The 12170-nt window shown below is 45.5% G+C and overlaps 1 protein-coding gene across 4 annotated transcripts in view; it reads left to right on the top strand.

Annotated features, from left to right (window-relative positions):
* CARS2 (cysteinyl-tRNA synthetase 2, mitochondrial) overlaps nucleotides 1-12170 on the top strand; it is a 60361-nt gene that overhangs the window by 36322 nt on the left and 11869 nt on the right. For 3 of the 4 annotated variants that reach the window (XM_025364724.1, XM_025364723.1, XM_025364722.1), the window contains 2 exons: nucleotides 2443-2576; nucleotides 5592-5659. In XM_025364724.1, coding sequence (XP_025220509.1) covers nucleotides 2443-2576; nucleotides 5592-5659 — 202 coding nt within the window. Of the gene's footprint in view, nucleotides 1-2442; nucleotides 2577-5071; nucleotides 5664-12170 lie in introns of those variants that run through there. The other variant, XM_025364725.1, reaches the window with a different exon arrangement.

Genomic DNA, 12170 nt, shown 5'->3' with positions numbered 1-12170 from the left:
ACCATTAGAAAAGCGCAGTATTAGGGTGGGAGTATCCCGATTTTCCAAGTACTGTCTGTCATGGCTTCCCTTGGGTAGGAAAGGGAATTCCCTGACCCCTCTGCTTCCTAGGTGAGGCGATGCCCCACCCTGCTTCAGCTCACACTCCGTGGACTGTACCCACTGTCCAACAAGCCCCAGTGAGATGAACCTGGTACCTCAGTTGGAAATGCAGAAATCACCCTTCTTCTGCGTTGCTCACGCTGGGAGCTGTAGACTGGAGCTGTTCCTATTTGGCCATCTTGGAAACAACACCAGATACGGGGTTTAAAAAAAATCATTGTTAACTCATGGATTTTAGTATACTTGATAGCAAATATTTATTTTAATGAACAGTTTTTAAAAACTTACAAACACAGGAAAGGATGATTAAGGTAAACATTTTAAAATATTAGCTACATCAAAGATTTTCAGATGGATAAATCCAGTCACCCCAAAACCTGTGGGCATCGTATCGGGGATGTGTTTCCTGGCCGGGTGTAGAGGGGGTTGGGTGGGGATAATTATCTCCCATGCGAGGACTTTGCTCCATTCATGGACTCCCAGACTGCTTGAGTGAGTATTCAGCCCTGAGTGGGGTCTCCGCATTCCACCAGGAGGGAAGCCTTGTCCCCCACGACCTGCCTGTCTGAATTTTGGTGGGTCTTCTTTAAGACCCAGAAAGAGATTCCCTTTGCTGCTAAGCCCCCACCACTTGCACTGTGGTTATGCAGCTCATCTGGAAATGCTTCTGTCATTCCTCAGGCCTCAAGCTCTGTTGTTAGTAGGAAGCATGGGCCTGACTTTTGATTAAAAAAAAATTAAAAATGTCCAATCACCAGTCACACTTTTCTTCTGTGTGTTTATCAATACTTAATAGCAGGCCGTGGCATATAAACTGGGTTGTAGATTCGTTTTTTAGATTCAAATAATTTCTCTAAAGCAGGTGGAAAACATTTCGTGAGTTTGACGTGTAATGTTACTGTGAAATTCCTTATTTTTGTAGAAAGATTAAATAATGAAGAGACCATTGTTGTTCCTTCTGAGCCTTCTCTGATTTTAAAATAGGTATTAATGTAGATAGCAGGAGCGAGACTAACATCGTGAAGGCTGTGGCCCCATCGTTCAGCTTGTGAAACTTTCACGTCGTTGTGTGGGCTTCAGATCTTCGTAAAGGAGAATTGCCCATCCAGATACAAATGAGGCCCCTCCCATCTCCTCCCCAGTCCTGGTCCCACGGTCTCCTTCCCAGCATTTGAACTGCAGGGAATGTTAGAGTTACCCTGAGACGACCCATTGCTAAGATGTAAAAATCTTAGAACGTCACGCTACAACGTGTGTTTCTGTGATGCCCGTTTCCTCAGGCTTGAGACCTGCGTGTGCAGTCCTTCCCCGAGCACGGGGAGCCAGACCAGTGGGAGCAGGAAGGACCTCCACGGGGCGCTGGCACCTTAGAAATTTCTATATCTATCATCTTAAGAAACTCCACCAGACTGCCGCATCGCCACGCTTCTGCAGCTGGTCCAGGGACACAGCTTCGACTGGCCTGGCCCAGCCTCATTTCCCCCATCAACCCCATTAATTTTAGTGTGTGGGTTTGCAAAAATGCGGTTTTTGTGGTTGCATAGCACAGCGCTGTAGGAGAAATGGCAACATGTGTTGCTTTGAACTCTCTTACCTTGTTATTCCTGTGTGACTGTTAGTTACCTTTGCAAAAGCCAGAGGAAACATTGTCACGATTTTATAGTTCCATCTCTTGTTAAAGTTGGAAAGTCACTAAACTCTACCTATTGAAAGGAAGTAAAGGTGGGCCAGGTGCCGTGGCTCACGCCTGTAATCCCAACACTTTGGGAGGCCAAGGCAGGCGGATCATGAGGTCAGGAGATTGAGACCACGGTGAAACCCCGTCTCTACTAAAAATACAAAAAATTAGCCGGGCGCGGTGGCGGGCTCCTGTAGTCTCAGCTACTAGGGAGACTGAGGCAGGAGAATGGCATGAACCCAGGAGGTGGAGCTTGCAGTGAGCCAAGATCACACCACTGCACTCCAGCCTGGTCAAGAGAGCGAGACTCCGTCTCAAAAATAAATAAATAAATAAAATAAAGAAAGTAAAGGTAACTTTTTGAGTTAAAAAAATAGAGAAAGAAAGAAAGCAAAGAAAAGAAAGAAAGAAAACAAAAGAAATGAACAAACCTGGAGCCAAAAGAATGTCCCTTTACTAGGATGAAAAGTCATGAATTATGGGTTTGTGATGACAGGATTTCAGTTTTCATTTGAATCAGTTAAATTATCATGCAAATTGATTTAAAATTGCGATTCATTTATTCATTGAATTAAAAAGGCTGGAAGGAGTAAATAGTTGAGGTTAGAAGAAAATATGCTGCTTGATTGAATGAATTCACTACTTTGTACTGTGTCTTGCAGTATGGTATTTGGAAGTCAACTGGATATCCATTCAGGTGGGATAGATTTAGCTTTTCCACATCATGAAAACGAAATTGCACAGTGTGAAGTCTTTCATCAGTGCGAGCAGTGGGGAAATTATTTTCTGCATTCTGGTAAGTACTAACTTCAGATTTAATTTGGTCTGTTTCAATGCTGGCAGTTCTGCCTTTGTCGGCGGAACAGCTACATTTGGAAATACATAATAGATCAGCTAATAGGTCAAGAAATGGATTTGCCTCTTAAATTATTTTTGAGTTTCAATCATTTGGACATGAAATTCCTTGGATTGCAGCAATGATTATACCTTTTTGGAACTGACTAGAATATGGAAAATGTTTGGCAATGCTGTTCTATATATGTTTCTTTCAAGTAAAACTATTAGGAAGGAACTTCAAGTAGTACAATGTAATGATAATTATGAACACTCCTTTCTGAAGCTATAATATTGTCACTAGACATCTCTGCCATCGTCTAAAATCATTGCCCTTTCTTCCACTGTTCAAACCCCTCATTGATGAACCCCAGCTGTCTGCTCTCAGAAGTGGATGCTACACCATGAGTTAAGCAACACCTCGAACCCAGCAGTTTTGGAATTCACCTGGATGCACCGGAAGAGTCATATTTCCAAGTTTACAGGGCCAGAATTAGCTAGTCTTACTACGTTTTGGGAATGGCCAGCTAAGGTATTTGAGACGAAGAAATATAAAGAGTGTTTGGTAGTGATAGGATTTGGAGATGCAAACTTCGACATCTAAAATACAGAAAATTAACGAATACTAGTTTTTGAAATCCTTGAAAGGGAAATTAGGATGTCACAGTGAGGTGACATTAAATGCAGAAGTGCTCCGGTTTTCTGGTCCACAGCAGGGTTCACTTGGGTTTCTTCATGAAAGTAATTAGATGAGGCTGATTGCCCCAAAGCCACTTCCTCAGTGACTTCGTTCAGGGCTCAGTTCAGCACCCGCTGAACTGTCTGAGGAGCTGGCGTTGCTCCCTCTGCAGGCGCGTTTCTGTCTGCAGATGTATCCTCTTCAGTGGGTCAGGGTTTGTCATTGACACCACGACCTGCCATGAGCCCTTCAGCGAGTGTGGAGCTGGGGGCAGAAAGGGCAGCCTTAGCTGTGTGAGGTTGTCCCTGTCAGGTAATGAGGAGTGCAGGGGTCTAGAAACGGAGGTCGTGTTTACCTTCTGATGTGGGAATGGGAAAGCATTTGTTGTTGTTGTTGTTGTTGTTGTTGAGACAGTCTCGCTGCATCCCCCAGGCTGGGAGTGCAGTGGCACTATCTGAGCTCACCGCAAACTCTGCCTCCCGGGTTCAAGCAGTTCTCCTGCCTCTGCTGTCGTAGTAACTGGGACTACAGGTGCACACCACCACACCCGGCTAATTTTTGTATTTTTAGTAGAAGCGGGGTTTCACCATGTTGGCCACGCTGGTCTCGAACCCCTGACCTCAAGTGATCCACCACCTCTGCCTCCCAAAGTGCTGGGATTATAGGCGTGAGTCACCGCACCCCGTGGGAAAGTTTTGTTGCTATTTTTCCAGTGATTTTTTTTTTTCCACCACCTATTAAGATACCAGGAATCTTTTTCATACTAGTTTGGCCCCAAACAAAACATCAGTGTCTCCTGACACAGGAGAAGTTACACCTGTTCTCCTGTACCTAGTGGATGGAAGAGCTACGTAGGCAGACGCTATCCCAGCCTGTTAGGGCTGCTATAGCCAACTACTAAAAGCGGGCATCTTATGAACAGCAGCAATGAATTCCTGCCGGTTCTGCTGGCTGGAAGTCCTGCGTCCGCGCACTGGCAGATTCGGTGTCCCGGAAGGGCCTGCTTCCCATTCATAGATGGCCATCAGCTCTCCAGGGGCCTCTGTTATAAGAGCACCGATTCCATTCACACTGGCTCTGCCCCCTGTGACCTTATCACCTCCCACAGGCCCTGCCTTCAGTTACCATCACCTGAGGGCTGAGGATTTAGACAGGAATTTGGGAGGACATAAACATTCAGGCCTTAGCAAATGTGTTTCGTTTTCCAAATATCAGTTTTGGTGTAATCACGTTATATAGAATTACATATTCAAAGTTATATATGTTTTTTTGGAAATCACAATCTAATCAGTTTGTTTGTTTGTTTGTTTTTGAGGCAGAGTGTTGCTCTGTGGCCCAGGCTGGAGTGCAGCGGCATGAACATAGCTCACTGTAGGCCCAAACTCCTGGGCTCAAGCGATCCTCCCACCTCAGCCTCCTGAGTTGCTGGGATGTTGGGACTGCAGGTGTGCCCCACCACGCCCAACTAATTTTTAATTTTTTTGTAGAGACCAGGTGTTGCCATGTTGCCCAGACTGGTCTCCAAACTCCTGGGCTCAAGCGGTCCTTCTGCCTTAGCCTCCCAAAGGGCTGGGATTACGGGTGTGAGCCACCATGTCCGGCCTGGAGCACTGCTATTTGAAGGTGTGTCAGAAAAAGAGGAACAGTCTTCTGTTAGAAACAGAAAGCACTTCTCTTGGAGATGGGCCTTGTAAAGCTACAGGCCAGGGAGAATTTCAGGGTCAGATTTAGGAGTCCTTACATGGGTTTGGTTTTCCTCCTGTCTTTCACATACATAGGGGATGAAATAATACCCGTGTCATTGAAGTCTGTGAAAACAACTGCACAGAACCTCTGATTCTTCCCACTCAGAGACCCACGAGTACCACTCTGTTTTTGGACAACGGTCAACAAGCTTCACCGTCAAGTGCCTGATTTGCCAAATGAGAGCTTTGTCTTTTCTTCAGATGCTGTCTGTTAAATCAGTATCTCTGAATTACAGGAAAAGGGAAAATAGATGAAATACTGCTGTCGGCACCACGGTTGCTGGTTCTTGTTTAGCTTCTGAGTCAGCTGGGACACCCCTGCCATCCGCCCTTGGTGTGGGGCTGTGTCCCTGAACCATAGAACAAGGGCAGGTTGTGTCTTCCCAGAAGGCCCAGCACGGGTGAAGATTTGGGGGCAGGTTTATACCAACATACACCGGTCTGTACATTGGATACGTGCAGGTTCCTATTCGTTTCCCGGGAAGCCATGTGTCCCTGAGGCCAGAGAGTCTCCTCACCCAGCTCAGACTGAATGCTTTTGTTTTTGTTTCAGGGCATTTGCACGTGAAAGGCAAAGAAGAAAAAATGTCCAAATCGTTAAAAAACTACATTACTATTAAGGTAATGTGCTTTTTGTACAGTATCTCTGAGGTGCTGATAGCTTGTGGAGAACCCATCTCAGAGGCTTCTGTGTCATTTGAGAACCACAGAAACCCATTCCCAGTGCCCTCTGGCCCCTTTCCTAGGACGAGACCTGCCTCACCTCCCTCCCACGTTAAGTGGCTCTCCGCCTAATCGCTCTCTCAACTGTGCACCTCCTGCAGGTTTCCGCATTCTCTTCTTGGTGGAGCTTACCTTTCTCTTTCCGGGTTTCAAGGCCGGCGCCTTCTTCCTTGTCTTTTCCTTTTATAATGGTTGTCTCTCTCTTGGCACATCTGCTAACTTCCTTCCCTCCCTCATCCACTGCCTCCTACTAGTGTGGCTTTGGGATTTGTTTGGGTTTTGCTGTTTGCCTTTAATAGGCTCAGAGCTGGCTGGATCCTTAACCAACCTGAACAATGTCATCGTGCTGTGGTGCTGACACATGGAATGGGAATTTCCGTGTGTGAATGAAAAACAGGCACACACACGGAGGGCTCTGGCTGACATAGTTGGAGCTCCTCCTTTGTCTTCTGGCCTGTCTTTAAAGCCAGATTTAATTTAATTGCAAAATAAATGGAGAAGAATAGTATCCAGATCTCACCACCTAAACAGCAAACCAGTGAAAGCTGTACCCGTCAGATTTAGGATAAACCAACAGGGACTGCTCCTCACAAAATAATTTGTATATAGTTTCCTTACGTAGACTTTTTCCACTTTATCCCGGGCAAAATTTCAAACCTACAGAAAAGTGGAAAGAAACGTCACTACGGCTGCACCCAGATTCAATGATTGTGATTATTTTGCTGTATTTGCTGTGTAGGATCTTTTCCTCCTACCCGGCTTAGATTCTCTCACCTAAATTAATTAGTAAATTAGACTGGCCAAAGACAGATTATCAAGAGAAGAGAAATGTATTAGCGCATGCACAGCACACGTAGAAGTGGAGCAAGGCAGTTGCATGACGCAGAGGGGGGTCGGAGCCCGGCCACGGGGTTGCATGACGCAGAGTGGGGTCGGAGCCCGGCCACGGGGTTGCATGATGCAGAGCGGGGTCGGAGCCCAGCCACGGGGTTGCATGACACAGAGGGGGGTCGGAGCCCGGCCACGGGGTTGCATGACACAGAGGGGGGTCAGAGCCCGGCCACGGGGTTGCATGACGTAGAGTGGGGTCGGAGCCCGGCCACAGGGCTGCATGATGCAGAGGGGGTGGGAGCCCGGCCATGGGGTTGCATGGCGCAGAGAGGGTCGGAGCCCGGCCACAGGGATGCATGGCGCAGAGGGAGTCAGAGCCCAGCCACTGCAGGGACCTTGCTTTATTGAGCTTCACTTTACCACACTTCGCAGATGCCGTGTCTTTACAGATTGAAGGTTTGTGGCAGCCCTGCACCAAGCAAATCTGTTGGCATGATTTTGCCAACAGCATGTTCTCACTTCGTTTCTGTGTGTCATATTTGGGTAATTCTTGCAATGTTTCAAAGTTTCTCATTATTAAATCTGTTATGGTGATCTGTGATCAGTGATCTCTGATGTTACTGTTGTAATTGTTTTAGGGCTCCAAGAACCACACCCATGGAACTTAGTATGTGTTGTGCGTGTTCTGACTGCTCCACCAACTGTCTGTTCCCTTAAATCTGCCCCTCCTTGAGCTCTCCTGAGACACAAGGTTCATGTTTTTCATTTGTGTGTTGTGTCTTTTTAGTTGTTTTTTTAATGTGGTTAAAGAAACCACGTAGTATAAAAGTTATCGTCTTAACCATTCAGTTCAGTAGTGTTAATATGTTCACATTGTTATGCAACAGATCTCTAGAATTTTTTCATCTTGTAAAACCAAAACTGTGGGCTCATTGAGCAACTTCCCATTTCCCCTTTCCCCAGGCGTTGGCAACAACCCTTCTACTTTCTGTTTCCATGATTTTGGCTGCTCTAGATCTCATGTAAGTGGAATCATATAGTAATTGTCCTTTTGTGACTGGCTTATTTCACTTAGCATGGTGTTCTCAAGATTTACCTATGTTATATTCCATGTCAAAATTTCCTTCCTTTAGGCTGAATTATATTTCATTGTTCTTTCTAGGTTTCTAATCTAATCTACAGCAGTATCCACTTTTGTTTTCCCTGTAGTGTTGACTTTTTGAAGAGAGTGGGCCACTTGTCTTGTTGAACATCCCACATTTTGGATTTGTCTGTTTCGTTGTGGTGTCATTTAGCTTGTTCTTCTATCTCCTGTAGTTCCTTTCACTGGAAGTGAGGGTTAAAGGGTCAGTTTGACCCAGAGAGAAGCTTTTTGGCAGGAATACCTTGTAGTTGATGCTGTGAACTCACAGTGCATTCCCTGGGGGCTGCAAGGTCAGGTTGTCCTATGATTCATGATGGTGAGTTTTACCATTTGTTAAGGAATGACTACCAGATCCCTGTACTGCAGAGTTTATTTTCTTCTTATGAATATTAAGCATCTGAGCAGTGGCATGCTGTGTGGTATTTTGTACCCTAATAAGCTTCCACCCTATGGTTTTAGAGGCTTCACTTTGATCATATATTTCATTGGTTATTGCAAAGTCATGGCTGTCTTATTGTTCGCTCTTTTACATTTATTAGTTGGCATTCCTCTTAAAGAAAAGGGTTTTGTCTTTCTTTTTGTAGTAGACAGAGTCAATGATTTATATTTATTCAGTGTATTGTCAATTCAGTCGTTATCTTTTTGGTGTTGAAATCATCCTGGATTTAGCCAGGGAAGGTTCTTCTGATTGGCTCTGACCCCCCAGGGACAGGCCCCTTGGCCTCTCTTGTGCCCTCCTGCACCTGCCTGCCTTTTGCTTTCCTACCCAGACCTGCTGTTTCTCCAAGCAGCCTCCCTGCCTTTAACGGGAAATGGGATTTTGAAGGCAAGATTTGGGCACTGCGATGTTGATCGCTACCGGAGTGACACTGCATCTAGGCTTTGTCAGGGGTCAGAGCTAGGGGAGAGGAAGATAAACCTATACATACAAAATAGATTCATTATTTGGGTTACTTTTGATATATCCAAATAAAATTTAATATCACAGGGCTTTTTAGTTTTAGCTCTTTATTTTCCTCTCTTACAGTAAACATCTTATAAGAGCATATCAACTTTTTGTTTTATCTTAAAATACAAAATAAATTTAAAAACTTAATACCAATATTACTGTTAAAAGTAAAACTATTGAGTAAAACTTAAGGCTTCTTTTTATTTCTTTTTAAACTAATAGCTTTATTGAAATACAACACACATACTACATAAGTCACCCTTTTAAACTGTGCTGCTTAGTGGTTTGTAGGATATTCACAGTTGTGAAACCATCACTATGTAAGAACGTTTTTATCACCTCAAAAGAAATGCCACACCCATGGGCTGTCACTTTTCACTCCCACCTCCTCCTAGCCCCTGACAACTTTCTGTTTCTGTGATTTGCCTATTCTGGACTTAAATTTCTTTTTCTTGTAGACTGCATCCCACTAAAGCTCTGTGGTCTGAACATATACTCACAGTGTGTAATGATCTCCTTTTATTAACACAAGAGGTTCACTTGTTCTGTTTCTGGTGTGATGGTCTCTCTCTTCCCCTTTCCAATTTACTTTTTGTTTTGTCTTTTTTTGAGAGAGAGTGTTGCTCTGTCACCCAGGCTGTGGTGCATTAGTGTGATCTCAACTGACTGCAACCTCCGCCTCCCAGATTCAAGCGATTCTTGTGCCTCAGCCTCCCAAGTAGCTGGGATTACAGGCCCATACCACCACACCCAGCTAATTTTTGTATTTGTAGTAGAGATGGGGTTTCGCTATGTTGGCCAGGCTGGTCTTGAACTGCTGACCTCAGGTCCACCTGCCTCGGCCTCCCAAAGTGCTGGGATTACAGGTGTGAGCCACTGAATCCGGCCCCAATTTACTTTTCTTTGTCATATCTGTGAAACATTTGCAGGGTTCAGCATTAACACTAAAGAGAGCATGGAGAAGGCCGGCCTGGAGCCTGCCTGCACCCATTCCCTCCCCAGCAGCTACAGTTGTGTTCTCTGTTTTGGATTCACCTTCCTGTGTTCCGTTGTACACGATAGGCCAATACGCATGAACCTTTCTCCTCTGTCTCATTCATGAGGCAGTGTCGTATGCGTGCCGCCTTTTCCCTAACAATTTAAGTGAGGTTTTAATTTGATTATAGACGTGATGGGTTTAATTGCAGAATGTTTGGAAACTGCAGACAAGACAGAGAAGCAAACGGTAGAAAAATTCAAAGGTACTAAGTAAGGAAAGCAGGCCTCCTGCCCGACCGCATTCACTGTTGCCCGGCTTCTCTCCTGAAGCAGCGGTTGGTTTTCTCGGAGCAGGTGTGTGTTCACACATCTCCCCATAGCTGTGCTTCTCATTTTCTCTTCACACACAGCGGTGTAATTTTGCGCTTGCTTGATTCACCTCTTGGCCTCCGTCGGTTTTCTACCATGTGGAGTTGGTTCATTCTTTCGAATGGCTGAGTAGTCCAGTGTGTGGGTGCCGCTTAATTTAAAGAATCCCCTACTAATGGTCATTTAAATCCCACTGCATTTTCCACTAGGGTATGTGCATTTTAAATTTTCACAGACATTGCCATGTCTCCATTATTTTTAATCTAGCGGCCACTTAGTGGCTCGTGGCAGTGAGGCACCATGATTTTATTTCCCCGTTGTTGGACTTGTTTGTGAGACCTGTACTCTGCAGGTTACAGTGCTGTGATGAATATCCTTTAGCTAAATATCTGTGCACATCTAATGATTAGTGACTTGAGAAAAGTGCCTTGAGGTGTAGAAATCACACATCAGAAGATACAGGCACATTCAGAATGTTTTGGACACAGCCCCTGGTGATTTTATCGAGTGTCATTTACATTCCCACTGGCAGTAGATGAAAATAATCTGTTTCCCAGGTCTCTGCAGCATCAAATTAGAATTGTAATCAGGTTACCTTTTGTCATTTTTTTCTTTTTTTTTTTTTTTTTTGAGAGAGGGTTTCACTGTCACCCAGGCACCAGGTGCAGTCCCAGCTCACTGCAACCTGAAACTTGTGGGCTCCAGCAAACCTCTCACTTCAGCCTTCCGAGGAGCTGGGACCAGAAGCGTGCACTACCGCACCTGCTAATTTTGTATTTTTTGTAGAGACGAAGTCTCACTGTGTTGCCCAGGCTGGTCTCAAACTCCTGGGTTCAGGCAATCCTCCTGCCTTAGCTTCACAAAGTGCTGGGATTACAGGGGTGACCCACGGCACCTGGCCCATTTTTCTTGTTAATTTGTGAAGAACGACAGCTGGATTTTAAATTTCCATGCCTTTGTCTATTTGCTGTGTTGACTTGTCTGTATGTATTTACTGATGATTTTTCTTTTACATTTTTGGTAGCTCGCACCTACCCTCAGCCCATAGTTCCTTGGGGATGTTAAGGTATTGCCTATATCTGAAAAACACACGCCACATTCCTGGTTTCTAGCGTAAGACCCTTTTCCTGCCGGTCCTCTTTGTCTTGGAGATAGACTTTAGAGTAGCCTGGGTGGAAACCCAGTGCTTTCTGCGTAATCGAGGCCACGGTCCACGTAGAAGGAACTCAACCCTGGAGCTCAGATGATGGTTTAAAACCTGCTTTCTGGTTACTGTACCTGTCAAAGCAAGCTAAGGCCTAGCCCAGTAGACAGGCTCTGGCGCCTGCTTCTGCCCAGGGGCTCCAGGGGTGTGTGCAGCGCTGGCATCATACGAAGTCCCTCGGCAGCTGGCAGCTGGCATGTGCACCCAGCGGGCTCCCTGTGAGTGTGCATCCTGTTACCTCGTGAGCTCACTGGGGCTCACATGGCTTGTTACCGTCCCCACCCGAAGGCCGATCGGTCCTCTAGCCTGGGCTCTGGGAGTTTGCTTACCTCCTGGAGAGTTCCAGCGCGAGCTTACCCTGCCGTAGCCACATTTTGCCTCTCAGGTAGCCGTGGCAGGTTGCACGGTGGAACCAGAGTAGTGCAGAAACTTGCTGATATCAGCCGGCACAGAGCAGGAACACGCTAAAAAATTAATGTCCATGAGCACCCACAGTATTCAAGAGTTTTCACATCATTGTCAGAATACTGTGTAATGAAGAAGTTATACTATGTTTCCCCTTTCTGTATTATTAGGAAACAGTCCATAGAAACTCAATGCTCTAGAAAGATTAGATTCCAGATTTCTGTTAGAACTACTGTAGCTCGCTGCAGTAGCTCCCGCCCCGCCAAGAGCGGGGAAGATAAGCCTTTAATGTTGCTGGGGTTTCAAAGAACTATTAGATTTGTAAAGCACATTGAGGCTAATTCTGCATGTGTTTCCATTCTGAATGAGAGGAAAACCCCTTTGAAAGAAGGCCAGGTGAAATCCTCTTCGGAGTGAAGGAGAGAGCATTGGGCCCGCATGTGGAGTGGTGTTTCCACACCGAAACGTGGAGACCTAAATAGGGCGCAGCCTGAACCGAAACCAGCAGGACGTGGCTGTGTGTGTTAAT

This window comes from Theropithecus gelada, chromosome 17, assembly GCF_003255815.1.
Source record: "Theropithecus gelada isolate Dixy chromosome 17, Tgel_1.0, whole genome shotgun sequence".
In the NCBI taxonomy this organism is placed as follows: domain Eukaryota; kingdom Metazoa; phylum Chordata; class Mammalia; order Primates; family Cercopithecidae; genus Theropithecus; species Theropithecus gelada.
The sequence above is the reverse complement of the archived record's forward strand: the minus strand, read 5'-3'. Positions and strand labels throughout refer to the sequence as shown.